Below are 14637 nucleotides of genomic sequence, written 5' to 3'. Positions count from 1 at the left end.
TTACCTCTTTTCCTGCATGTCTATTCTTTCTGTCTCCTCTGGTGACTCCTCTGTTCTTCTTTCCAAAGCTCTCTTGTCCCCAGAAGTCCCACCTTAACCTCTTCCTGACCAGCTAATGGCCATGCAGCTCTTTATTAAACCAACCACAATGACACATCTTCCCACAGAGTAAAGGAATAGATTATTCCACAACAGAGTCGCCATCTAAAATGGAAGGCTTCTAACGTTTTTGGTTAAATTGTAGATGATCTCTAGTCAATTTTAAAGTTTATGGTCTTAACCATTTTAAGAATAGGCTTCGATGGTGTAAGTGTATTCACAGGCTTCCACATCACCATGAAGCTCTGGAACTTTTTTTCAAAACTGAAACTTCATACCCATTACCTGGTGGCTCCTCGTTTGGCTCTTCCCATCTGGGCCTGTCCAACCTTTGGCTCACAGGCAGCATCTGACCAAGGATAGCTATGAATTCACCCAACGTAGCATTGTAAATTCACTTTAACAATGAATTTATTTTGCAGATGACTGTCTCATTACAATGTCAGAAGGCTGCTCGTATCTCTTAGCCCTCTGGAAGCCAGTGTTCTACTCTCTGACTCTATGAGTTAGAGTCTTCTGGCTCTCTCCTATCTCTAGAACTGCACCATAGTTGTTGGGACCAGCTCAGGCTGCTTACCATAATGTCTCCAAGGTTCTGAGGAGACCCTTCATTATTAGATAACTTGTTGATTGAGTAGAGGCAAAGAAAGGAGGCAGATGTTGGACTGTTAGCAGCTCTTCTCGCTTCATAGACCAACCACACCACTCTTTTGCATATATGTCTTCCCTTCCTATTAACTCCAGCTCACTTTTTATCCCTTGGGGACATTCAGTTCTGTGCATCTGGTGTGCCTTGTGGAGAAAGGCTAGGGGTGGAAATAGAGGGACTATCACACCACAGTTCAGACAAAGAAAGCATTGTGAAGACCCAACTGGATCAGAATACAGTAGACTTGGAAAGCAGAGGTAATGTTCTAAATTGTGCAAACAAAAATCTAGTGGGTTGTAAATATTACAGGAAATGGAGAATAGCTAATGACCCCATGATTTTAATGTGGGTTACTGGAGAGATGAGGATGCCATGGAGGTAGAACATGTAGAGGATGTTGGAAAGTAGCTCACACAGTTATTGTATGGTTACCATATAATAGAGCACTGTAGCAGAAAGTGCAGACCCAAGTATAAGACCACTTGGGTGGCCATGCCAACTCAGCCCAGTCCTAGCTGTGTGGCTCTAGATGAGCCACTTAACCAGTCTGTGAGTCATCACTGGAAATGGAACTAATAACGCCGCATGGAGTTATGAGGCTTTAGGAAATGCATGAGAAGTACTTACGCCTCTCTGGTGAGTGACCAGCACTAATATTCATATACTAACCATTCATGTGGCCAGTTCATTCTTTTTATTCTCAAACAAATCAGGTAAGTATTTACATATCTTTTAAGATCAGTCCGCTTTCTTCCTAGATTCGGGCTTTGGCCAATAAACACAAGAGAAACATGTGTTGGTGGGAGATGCAGAATCACAAAACCTATTGCTATTTTCCTCAGTATACTGGTTCATTCCGTTCCTTTGTGCCTTTTGGTGGCAGAGACATTCGATTTGCCTTCATCATCACTGTCTTTGTCTAGACAATGTCTTTGGCCACAGGCATGGACTTTGCAAGACAAGTTCCCCTTTTTCTTCTTGACTTCAGTTGAAGTAGAATTTCAAGTGTAAGTAATAGGTTATAAACATCTACCAGACGCCAGGCACCTGACTTTTCACACTCAGTCTTCCAAATTACCCAAAAGGCATATTAGTGTCACATGAGGGTCAAGTTATTGCTGTTGTTGTTTCGTTTTGTTTTGACCTAGACCTTGTCTTTAATGGCCCGGCATTCAATAAATCCTACTCTGGATTGTAAAGAGAGCTACTACAGAAAATGCCCCGCTAGAAAAGAAAAAGTGGTTCTTTTGCTCACAAACAGCCTCCAGCTCTTTCTCCCTCACTGTGTGGCTCCCTAGTCTTGAGTGCCCAGGAGCAGCAAATGTCTCTGGCAACCAGCACGTTCTGCAGACATGGGTGTTGGAAGCTGATGGTCCTAAGAACTGGTGTCGGCCAGGCAGGAGTCAGTCTAAGCTTGCAAGCTCAGGAACTTCTTCCCACTTGCCTGTTCACACATTTTGCAAATTTCAGACACTGCACTCATTAGAGAGAATGTATCAGGCTCAAAACCTTTTAGGTTGCCAATCGAGAAAAGTCAAGTTTGCAGGGTGGCCCAAATCCAAAGGCAAAAGCAACATGACTCTTAGGTCGGGGAGATGATTAGATATTAATAGAGGTGTTCCTTGAAAGAGAGGGCTGTTTTCCTTTGCTCAACGGAATATGCCCTGGATGCTACAAACCACCTTCAACAGGAAAGGAAGCACACAGGACATTTGTGGGTGTGAATAACATTAGTAACAAACATAATAAGAAATACTGTGGACCGAATGTACCCTGTGTATCAGTACTCACACATACTACTTTACACATATACTATTACACATGCAGTTCTCATGTTGCTCTCGAGTGATCAAAAATGATTTTGTTGTTACCTGGAAAGAGAACCCGAGACACGCAGAACTTTGAGTTCAGACATTTACTCAGGGACTCTGGGGCAGTGGTTGACAACACTGGGGCCTGAAACATGGCCTAGGTAACCAGGATAGCAGAGCTTTCTGTTTACAGCTTGTGCACAACGCAACACGCGGTTTGCACCACTTCCCTTTCCTGTGGGCCTCTTGCTCTTCCTGGGCCCTGGAGAAAGATCTTGCTTAGGCCTCGCACATCTTCCTCGTGGCCAGGGCAGGATGTAACTGCATACTGACTCTTTACAGCTGGCTCTCCCTCTTACCTTTTATGGTGTTCATCTACGACAATCATCGTTTCTGCCCAAACTGTCTTATGTTCTGATTATCTGCCAATAGGTTTATTTCTTAGTTCCTTGAAAGGAGAAGATAGGACTGGGGAGATGGCTGTGAGTGTGGGCACTGGAGTTTGGATCCAAAGACATCCCAAGGTTTTTCTGCTATCTAGAGTTCTAAACTGGAAAGGACAACAGGTGGCTTGTTGAAACTCCAGCATAGCCCAAGGCAAGACTCACTGTTCTGAATCAAAGGCAGAAATTGGCATGATAGAAGGGGAAGTTGAGGGCAAGGGAGGAAGGAAGAAAACAGGATGGCACAGCATAGCTTCTTGTTACGTGACAATGAAAATCAGAAGCTCTTGTGACACCAGAGGGATAGAAAGATGAAGCCTGGAGGAAGGAGGCCCAACCCAGGGTCCATTTGCTTATCCAGACAGGCCTTTAGTGTGTTATTGTGTTCTAGGTAGTGGCCGTTTCCACAGGGGTTCTGCTTCCAAGGACTTCTTAGGAAGTTGCAGTATCAACTTGACTTGCTCTGCCATCACCTAGAGACACTTCTTGGGCATGTCTAAGAGTATATCCTGAGAGGTGTCACTGAGGAGGGAAGACACACTCTGAATGCCAGTTCATCCTAGGGCCCAGGGTCCTAGACTGGATAAAATGGAGGGTTTTAAACAAGAGAAATCTGACTGACCACCAGAATTCCCCTCCCTGGCTATGCTTCTTGACTACATATGCAATGTGACCATCTGTTTTGCATTCCCAATACCATGCCCTCCTTGCTATAACAGATCATATCCAAACCCAGAGCCAGAGTAAAAGCCTTCCTTCCTTTCCTTAAGTGTTATTGTCAAGTATTTTGTCACAGCAATGAGAAAACTAACTAGTATGAAAGAGAAGAGCCAGGTAATATTTTTTTTAAAATCTCTAAAGAACACAACCAGAAAATATTAGAGATGGAAACAAAACAGTAAGAAACGGTTGAAGTTATAAAAGGGCTACTTTCATGTTGAGAGAGAAAGAGAGAGAGAGAGAGAGAGAGAGAGAGAGAGAGAGAGAGAGAGAGAGAGAGAGAGAGAGAGAGAGAGAGAGTCCTGAGAAGCAGCAAGCACTGGGCATTCAAAGCAGATAAAGTCACACTGGGCAAAGGCACTGGAGTTGGGCCAGCGGGAGGGACCTGATCAGGTAGGGTTTAAGGGGCAGGGAAGAGCTCTTATAAGGACTTTGAATTTGTTACAAAGAGCAATAAAATATGATATTTCTAAAAGTGATAAGGTTGCAAGTTAAATACTAACTATATACAGACTGATCTTAGGAGCCAGTAGTGGGCTCATAGGAATTCCTTATTTAAAAAAAAAGTATTATTATTTGCAGATCATATGATAGTATTAATTAACTAACTCAAAATTTCTACCAGGCAACTCCTAAAGCTGATAAACATCTTCAGTGAAGTGGCTGTATATAAAATTAACTCAAAAAAAATCAGTAGCCCTCCCATATACAAATGATAAACGGGCTGAGGAAAGAAGTCAGAGAAATGATACCTTTCACAATAGCCACAAATAATATAAAATATCTTTGGTGTAACTCTAGCCGAGCAAGTGAGAAACTAGTATGGTAGAAAGAAATTGAAGCTATCAGAAGATAAACATCTCCCATGCTCATGGATAGGAAGGACTAACATGGTAAGAGTGGCCAGGAAATCCAGGTGTGGTGGATCACACCTGCAATCCCACTGTTTGGGAGGCTGAAGCAGGAGGACCACGGCAAATCCAAACCAGCCTGGATTAGATCAGGGTATGCAGAGGGAGACCCCTTTTAAAGCAATCACAAGAGATAGCAGAGAGTTCTATAAAGCATAGAGGAATGTGAGATTGAGAGTTCTCGTGGTCTCCGGTCTCTTCCTGTTGCAATCATCACTAGTTCTGTGGAAACTCCTGACGCTAATAATGTATTTTTTACACTACACACATACACACACACACACACACACACACACACACACACAGAAAGAGAGAGAGAGAGATCCAAAGGAAGACACTTTAGTGAAAGATACATGGCCAATGCCTGGTTAGTTCTACTTACCTGCTTGAGAATTTAGACTCATTACTTATCTAAGATGAGCTGTGAAGTGTATATCATAATAATGGCTATGTTGCAGAACTGGTCAAGAGAATTAAACACAAAAGCACTTAGCAACTCCTCAAGGCAGAGCAAGAATGGAAAAAAACAGAAAGGATTGTTGTAGTTGGGTGCTGGGAGGAAGGGTTGTGCTCTGGTAGAAAAAGTTGTTCATTGTTTCAGTAAAATGCTTATTATCGGATTTCTCCCTGGCTAACTCAGTGGTGAGGTGTTTGGTCTTTGCAATTGTTGTAACAAGGAAATACAAAAGGCCAAGGGCCTACTAAATTGTCCATAAGGCAGCTTCCTACAGTGGAGAATTATCTACCTCTGAAAATGTACTGTGATAAGATTGAAAAACCGTGAGAAATCAATATGAGGCTAGTAACCTGGGAAAGTGTGCCAAAGCTTTTGTTCCTCCTATCTGGGAAGGTTTGCTGCATAGTGATCACAGATCCAAGCAGTCTAAGATGCACCTGCTTGTGGAAACAGAGTCACTAATGGCTAATATTGGTGGCTGTTCTTCCTGCTGGAAAGGGAAGCTTCAAGCTCTATTTCCTTACCTTCCCCCGAGAGGGCCTCTTACCACCCTCTGCCCTGTTCCCCTCTGTGTTCTGTAGGCTGTCTTGCTGGGCTTTTAATTTCCCACTGGTTTAGGGCAACAAAGAATCACTTTATTCAGATACCAGAGTCATAGCATTGGTCTTAGAAGCCTTCCTTGCTATTCTAGAATTCCTTCCTGAAGATAACTCAAGTTTGAGGCTGTTCCTTCCTTGGTGTCTACTGAACGGTGCTGTAGGTATTCAGAAACACAGCATCCTTGCTTACTTACAGTGGGGTCTCCCAGTAGGTAATTCAAGTGACCAGCAAAGGTGAGCTCAGATCAAATGAAGTGTTCAACAACTATCCTGTATGTTATTAAATATTTTCTGCATCCATGTAAGACCTCATCTTGTCCTTCTTGAGTAGGTTCCTTTTTTATGTTTTGATTATAAAATAGCACTGAGTTTGGTCTGGCATGCTACTATTTTAGAATCAAAGTACTGAGGTTTCGGAAGTCCAAACGTCTCTCTTCAAAAACAAATGTGCAGTACAAATAGCATGGCATGTATCCAGATCTAAGAAGCCTGTTATTAAAGTGCTGAGATCCGGCTTTCCTAATCTCCCAATCTGTAATTCGTGTGCCCCTAACCTCCAAAAACTAACTAATCTCTGAGCCAAAGTATTCCCAAGTGAGGGTGTCATTACAAAACTACTGTTTTTATTATGTGTGAAATTTTAAGAGCATTGTTGTTCTTAGTAATTAAGAGAAGAATATTTCTAATCAGTCTGTCTGCACCAAGTGATCTTGTATGTTCATGCGTCTGTCTTTCATCTTAGATACATAACTCTATCTTCATGCATATATCATTCACTTTCCAATGGCCAATCATCTTGATCGTATAATTTTCTCAAGCACAAGAAAATGTTGGTGGTTCTTCACCTGAGTTTCATTGGACAGAATTTTAGAAGACTTACACCCTTTAGTCATAAGCCCAACTAATGAAACTAAGATCCCAGGAGAGGGGGCACTTTGTCATTAGAATTTTCTAGAACTCTCCAGGTGATTCCAGAGCATAAACATGGTAGCAGCCATGGTTTAAGAAATTGTATTATGACAAGTAGAGGCAAGACACTCAAGTGAACTTTGTAATGTTGTTGTCCCACATCTTTCCTTAGGTATTTCGGCATGGAGACCGAAGTCCCATCGATACCTTTCCTAACGACCCCATTAAGGAATCCTCATGGCCACAAGGATTTGGTCAACTCACCCAGGTTAGTTTGATCTCTTTTATTGTTGCTTTTTATTTTTTGAGGCAGGGTTTCATATACAGGCTGGCCTTGAACTCCCTACATAGCTAGGAATGACTTCAAACTCCTTCCTCCCAAGTGCAGAGATTTCAAGTACGAGCCACAGCTTTGGGTAATTTTTGAGTAAAGGAGAAATATGTACAGAATTTTCCACTTTGATGCATTTATCCTGCTGACTGCATTTAAGTGTGAGAGGTTTCCATGGAGATTGTCTATTAGAAACATGTTAAAAATAGCAATGATGTCTTATTTAATTGGCATAGGGCATGGCCTGGGAATTAGGATGTTTAGATGCTCCTCAACTGATTGCTTTATTTTAATGTGCAGCCAGAGCTGAGACTCACGGCCCTAACCAGCCATCAGGTTTTGTAGACATTATAGCTCAGAGAAGTCATGGGAAAGCCAGTATCTATTGCTTCAGAAGGTCAGAGCCCTTCCAACCATGGCCTAGCCATCTTTCTATCTAACGAGAGAATATTACAAAGGCTCATATATTGTTTTCTTAGCACAGGAGTCCTGTTTTCTTGCTCTAATTTTCTAGTGAGACTAAAAGATTTTTGAGGACCATGAGGTCTGGATTCACACATAGAAGTCTCTTAAGTAGCAATCAGATTCCAAAACTCAGCTGTAGGCTAGAAGATAATTGGACCCAAAGTACCCACATCTTCAGCTACTCGGGCCATGGTATGCTGTCCTTCGCAACAGCCATCCTCATATTTGAGGAGAGACTACATTTTCCCTGATTTGTAAATCTCTGGTGAGGCTCTGGATTAACAACAAACCACAATACAATGCTCCTCTAAGCCTGGCACACCTGAATCATTTGGGGGTCCTTGCTAAAACAGGTTCCAAAGCCACGTTTCAGATGCAGAGAGCTAGAATCTATGGGGGGAGATGCTGATGAATCTGAGTTTCAACAGGTGTATCTGGATCCTTTGTTTTAATGCACACCATGCTCAAGGAGCGTGAGTTAGGGCTGATCTCAATGATCCACTGGGCTTTCTAAGAGAGATGGTTAAAAACAGATTCCTGGGGCTGGAGAGATCACGCAGTGGTTAAGAGTACTTGTTCTAGGAGATCATTCAGATTCAATTTCCAGGACCTACATGATGTCTTAACAACCGTCTGTAACTCCAGGGGTTCTGATGCCCTCTTATGACCTCTGTGGGCACCAGGCACATGTGTTACATAGACACACATTCAGGCAAAATACTCATATACATAAAATAATAAAATAAACCTTTTAAAAGATTTCTGAGCCCCTCTTCCAAAGTTACTCATTTTGTACACCAGGCTGGTCTCTCACTCACAGAAATCTACCTGCCTCTGTTTCCCAAGTGCTGGGATTAAAAGCACTGCACCACTACTGCCCAGTGCTCCCAAAGTTTCTCTTGCTCAATTCATCAAGAGTAGGGCCCAAGAATTTGATTTATAACATGCTCCCAAATGATGCCAACCCTGCTGATCTCTGACCACACTTTGAGTAGTACCAAGCTCTATTTTTTTTATGAGCCAGCCATAGATAGACTGTGGATATAATAAATCTGTTCACTGCAAGGTTTAAAGGGACCTTCAGATTCAGCAAGCTCAACTTCATTAGACAATTGGATTTTGTTCTCAAAACCCCCCTAGGATGTGATGAACCAATCACTTTGAATGTTCTGCCCATAGGGAATCCCACCACACCTCAAACGGGCCATTTACCTAGATAAGTTGCCAATTATCAGCTAAATACATATTATACACAGCCTCTTCATTGTGTGCTAACAACGATGGAGGAGTATTCTCAGGACATCCTGACTAAGGTGACTGCCCTCTTCTGCCTTAGTTCAGATAGGAGATTTTATTGTGGAACTGATAGGCACATCGTGTTCACGCCACGCACAATGAGGAAAGACATGTTCTATGATAACACATACCTTTCCCTAACCTTCACTTTTCTTCTCCATAGCGGGGCATGGAACAGCATTATGAACTTGGAAGTTATATAAGGAGAAGATACGGAAGATTCTTGAACGATTCCTATAAACATGACCAGGCAAGTTGGGGAACCAGGACTTTGAAACTTGACCCTTGGAAAAAAAAATAATTCTTCATGTGTATGAAGAACTTATACCTTTGCCTATTTTCTGAAGAACTTATATACATCAGAGATCTTGTTCACAAATGTTTTCCTCCTTATGGGACTATTTTGCCCTAAATAGTCTTAGTTCAAGTTTTTATAGGTACCTGTGCAAATACTTTGGCTTAGTGTCGTTGATCAATTCAACTATTGGCCTACGGACTGCTTTGTCCCATTGTATTTTCACGGTACTATCCAATCCCCTGACAGATGTGATTATGATGTTCCCACAGAACCTGCTGATATCCTGTGTTTCCGCTCTTTCCCTAACACCCTGGCAGGTCCACAGAAAGAAAGCTTCGAGTTTCCTCTGATTTTCCATCTGCTTTGATTTATCCCCCTCTAGGTTTATATTCGGAGCACAGATGTTGACCGGACTTTGATGAGTGCTATGACAAACCTTGCAGCCCTGTTTCCCCCAGAGGGGATCAGCATCTGGAATCCCAGCCTGCCCTGGCAGCCCATCCCAGTGCACACAGTGGCTCTCTCTGAAGATCGGGTCAGTATCCTATGTAATTCAGTAGGAGGAAGTCAGGCTGCTAGGGATTTACAGATTCAGTATGATGGATACACAGGGCATGAAAAGATCCAGACAACCAAGGCTAGGAGCTGAGTTGTAATTTGGGTTCATTTTTGCTTGACTATCATTTCAGCTTTTATTAATTTCCCTTCCTCCTTCTACACATGTGTGGCTACACACACACACACACACACACACACACACACACACACACTTCCTAGTGTTCTGTCTTCAGTCCCCATGATTTTAGTGCCCAACATAGGTTCCTCATCTCCCCTAAATATCCAAAGATCTCCCTGCCCACCAAACACTCCTTTCTCATTAAAAATTTGCATTCTGGGTCAAACGAAATAAGGCACTCAGAGAGGTAAAATAACAAACTTCGCCCAATGCCTCACTGCTCGTAAACAACAGTCAGTCCTGGGCTCCCATTCAAGGCGTCTTCTTCCCTGTGAAACGGTGGTTCTTAGACTCAGCTGCCCGTGAGAGCCACCTTGAGAGGTTTCAGGATGCCTGATGACTAGGGACACTCCTCAAGTCAATCTCTGAGTGTAGGGCCTGTACATCAGTATATTTTTAATTATTTTTATTTCATTATACATGTAGGAGTGTTTTGCCTACATGTATGTCTGTGCCCCATGTGTGTGCCAGGTGCCCTTGGAAGCCAGAAGAGGGAGTTGGATATGGAACTGGATACAGATGGTTGTGAGCTGCCATGTGGGTACTGGGAACCAAACCCTGGTCCTATAGAAGAACAGCAAGTGCTCTTAATTGTTGCACCATCTTTTCAGTCCCAACATCAGTATTTTAAAATATAACTTTCCTAAATTATTTTATGAGCATCCAAGTTTGGGATGCAGCACCATACACCAAGTTGCCGAAATAGAACCATTTGAGAGAAATTCAGCTTAACTCAGACAGGGTGAGTTGACCAAGAAATCGAACCTTTTCAAAGGAACTGGTGTCTAGAAAATATGAATAAATAAATATAACCTTCCAATGTAGAATGTAAGGGAATATAAAGGAAACCGTTTGGAACAGAGAATTATTGCTCAATTTCCCTGACCTGTATTGTTAGCTTGGCCATTTTGTGTTTTTATAACTGAGCATTCCAGACTGGGCCATTTATTTAAATAAACAGAGGTTCATTCAGCTCACACTTGGAAGACCTGAGGTCCAAGGCATGACACCAACATCTGTTTAGAATCTGGAGTGGGGTCCTCTTGCTGGTCATGACCTGCCAGGGGATGTCAGAGGGTGAGGCGGAGAAGTATATCCAAGAAAGTTAGCTTTTATAACCAACTCCCTCCCACCCATAGAGAGCCACTAATCCATTCCCAAGGGCAGGGCACTTGGGACGCAGTCACTTCTCACAGGGTCAACCTCTCAACATAGCCTCACAGGAGACCAACTTCCCAACACGGGACTTCTCCAAATCACAGCAACATCTCCCACTCTGCATTAGCATTGACCGGAAGCTTTTCCCAGGGACTTCTGGGATACACCATTCTCCTCCCTGCCCTGGCAACACTGCTAGAAACTTGACTTAATGGCAGTATGAATTTTTCATACATGCTTTGTAGAGTTTTTCAAAATGCTCTGTAGCAACAGCCCTCCCTCTGCCAACCTCACTCAAGTTTAATCTACTGCAACCATTTTTCTGATGTTTTCTGAAAAGCTAGGATGATGTATTGATAGCCTTACCTTCACAGATTGGAATGGAAGCATTTATTACCAATGTCTGTGAACAATACTTTCCAAAAAGAAAAGACAGTTATGTTTGCCACACCCTTTTCTGCAGAGATGAAGCCTGAAACGCAATATTAAGCATAGCCAAAGTGAAGCAAAGAAACTAGTCCATCTGTAATCCAGACAGAAGGTAATCACATTACACAATAGACACTGGTGCTCACTGGAAGATGAAAAAAGGAACAGAGAGCGAGGGAGATGGAGCGAGAAACAGACAAATTATCTATCCATAGATTCCAGCTACCTTTTCATTAAGGCAAGCAAAATTTTCTTAGAGAACACTAGGTTACTCCCTAGTGTTGAGTGATAAGACCAAACTTCATCCCTAACTTAAGATTTGTTTGATGAGAGAAATTGAGCATGCATCAGCCACACGACACAGTACAAGATGATAGGCAATGATTTTAACACAAGCTGCATTTACCGAAGGAGTTCAGAGAGGAGGCCGCCCAGGGCAGGGATGCAGGTCCTCACAGAGTCCAGCTGTGAGATGAAAACGCACATTCCTCGGTATTGCTTGCATGTGATTGAGGGGTGGGTTAGTCACTGTGCTGACGGCGCTCAGAAAGGGAAGATGTGGGAGCCTCAGAGAATGTTGCTGATGTAATTCAGGGATGCAGAAATGAAGGTCGGAGATTACATGCTCATAAAAAAGGAAGGAAGCAAAGGTAAAACCAGGTGGCATACAGAGTCAGAAAGGACAGACAGGAAGCCATATAAAAGCCTTCTGAGCAGCAGCTAATACACCACCCTTGTTCTGGTTGTTGACAATACGGTCCATGAGTGTGACAGAGAAGAGCCTAGTTCACTTGAGATTGCTATCTTATAGACAATAAAGAACACCAATAAAACGCTCTCGGATTGTGATAAGTTCCTTGGAAGAAGGAAGTGAGTTGCTGTAGCGGCTGGAGCGGAGTGACTTAGGAACCTAAGGCGGAGCACTCACAGAAGAGGGTCCCCAGTATTTCTGTACAGAGAAAGTGAGATGGAAGAAGGGGGTGGGGGGAGCAGGCCAAGCACTTACTGTTACTTTCTGCTCATCTCACTTAGACTCTTAGAAGGCAAGTTTGCATTTGATTCCAGGTAAAATAAAAAGTCTGTGGAAGTCAAGACCTACAAAAACAGTTTGATCTTTGGGGTGCCCTTAGAGATGGTGAGGCTGCTGTGAGGAGAATGGACTGTACAGTCAGAGGAGTGGACAGCCACTGACCTGCTAGGAGGCATGGACAGAGACTGAGGCAGGTTACACCGGTCCAGACCAGGAGAGACGACGAAGAGGAAGGAAGGGATCTGTGTTAGATCTAAGCTGAAAGTAGACCAGCTCTAGTGTGAGTGCCCACAGAACAGCTTTTTAACTTTATCGTGGGCAGGAGGAAAGACATTAGGAAAAGGAAATGATTGAAGATGAAGCTGACCTCAGCTTTATACAAATGAAACTTCAGAATATCAGGGCTCAAAGAGCGGCCCTTTGAACAGTGCTATCAAGGGCTGCAAAAACAGACCAGGTGAAAAAGAGCCTTATAACAAATTTGTGAGTCGGCAGCCTGCGCATTTCAGTTAAAGCTGAGAGAGACTGTGAAGCTTACACTAATTTCACAGTGATCATTCTGTCCTCCTCCTAGATTTTAAATACTATTACCCATACATTTAATTTATACCCTTATTTTGACGGTCTGCAGATTTGCGAGAATGAACTCAGTGAAGAACTGATCCCTTTAAGATTCTACCCCAAACCTCTAATTTATTTCACCTCACTCCTGGGGAAGAGAGGGTGCACACAGAGGTGCACTTAGTGCCAGAATTAAAGGGGCTGGGGAGAAAGCAAGGTAACAGTCATCCACACGGAAAATGAGCAACCGAGAATATTCCCCAGCAGCAAGCTCATGAGAGAGAACTAGGTAAATCACAGTTTCTACAGCATGGCCTAGTGTGTTAAGACCCAAGGACCATTTGCCTCATTGCCTCTAATTTTAGAACTTCTATTCAGCTCACAGGACAGTAGGGGATTTTCAAGGCTGCTTTAGACCTAATGAGGCTTAAAAGGTTGGCAGTGAGTATCTGCCAATGCTCGTCTGACTAATCAAGGTCTTACGTTGTTTTCTTCATCCACAGTTGCTCTACCTGCCTTTCAGGGACTGCCCTCGTTTTCAAGAACTCAAGAGCGAGACTTTACAATCTGAGGAATTCCAGAAGAGGCTTCGCCCATATAAAGTTAGTAGTGTCGCCTTCCGTACACTGGGATGTGAAGTCCCTTCCAAGTGCTTTACCTCTGTCCTTGACAAGTGAGTGACAGTGAACACAGGTGTCAATCGCCTGCTTTGAGGAGGAGAAACTGAGGCTCCTGTCTTTTGATACACAGCGTATGCTGTCCCCTTTGGGGCAATATTTGCTTTTCAGGGTGGCACAAAAGGTAGATATGATCACCTGGATTTTCAGAAAGTAACCATCTGAATTAATTAGACATCTATACGGTCCAAGAATTAGAAAACATACAAAGTAAACACAATAGGACACGGTGGTCTCTCGATGACCGCCTACAAGTGACAGTGATGTTGTTTCCTGTGTAGTCTTTTAGTTTTCTGGTGCATATTCAGATTGATAGCTTTCCTTCCATTACACGGGAGCATTATACCAATCACAAGGCTGACCACTGCTTTTTTTTTAAAATAAGTTTTATTATTTAACAAAATATCTGGAAAATATTTTATATTTATATGTGAAGTATTTCTTCAATTTTTTGTAAATGTGCAGTATTTTAATTGATAAATATAACGTATTATTATTTTGATTTATTTACTGGAAATGTAGGTTTCTGACCCATTTGTTTATTTATTTATTTATTTTGCTTTTTTGTGTGTGTTTTTTGTTTGTTTGAGACGGGGTTTCTCTGTAAAGCCCTGGCTGTCCTGGAACTCACTCTGTAGACCAGGCTAGCCTCGAACTCACAGAGATCTTTTGGTCTCTATCTCTTGAGTGCTGGGATTAAAGGCGTGTGCCACCACACCCCCAATTACTTTTATTAACACTTCGTGTCCAGAAGATCTATCAGTTGCTCCATCACACTTTGTAAAGTAGTTCATCTTTTCTCTCAATCTTAATTTGAGTTCTTATGTATTAAAATCTCTTTATAGATGGAGCCCATTTCTAGAATTTAAGTTCTATTTCTTCTTCTGATTAGCCAAACCATGACTTATTATAACTTATTAATATCTAAGGTGCTGATCACCTGTCATTCTTCTGTCATCTTTTCCTTTCCTTTTTTTTTTTCCCCTTTGGATTTTCAAGACAGGGTTTCTCTGTGTAGCTTTGGAACCTGTCTGGAACTCATTCTGTAGACTAGGCTG

General features: G+C 42.5%; 1 protein-coding gene across 2 annotated transcripts in view; it reads left to right on the top strand.

The window, feature by feature from the left end:
• Nucleotides 1–14637, top strand: part of Acp3 (acid phosphatase 3) — a 59736-nt gene that overhangs the window by 15309 nt on the left and 29790 nt on the right. For both annotated transcript variants that reach the window (XM_050139579.1, XM_050139580.1), the window contains exons 3-6: nucleotides 6771–6866; nucleotides 8854–8940; nucleotides 9371–9523; nucleotides 13406–13504. In XM_050139579.1, the coding sequence (XP_049995536.1) occupies nucleotides 6771–6866; nucleotides 8854–8940; nucleotides 9371–9523; nucleotides 13406–13504 (435 nt within the window). The remainder of the gene's footprint in view (nucleotides 1–6770; nucleotides 6867–8853; nucleotides 8941–9370; nucleotides 9524–13405; nucleotides 13505–14637) is intronic.

Source organism: Alexandromys fortis, unplaced genomic scaffold (assembly GCF_014885135.2).
Source record: "Alexandromys fortis isolate MF-2015 unplaced genomic scaffold, M_Fortis_MF-2015_v1.1 scaffold_36, whole genome shotgun sequence".
Lineage (NCBI taxonomy): Eukaryota > Metazoa > Chordata > Mammalia > Rodentia > Cricetidae > Alexandromys > Alexandromys fortis.
This window is presented reverse-complemented; position numbering and strand designations above follow the sequence as displayed.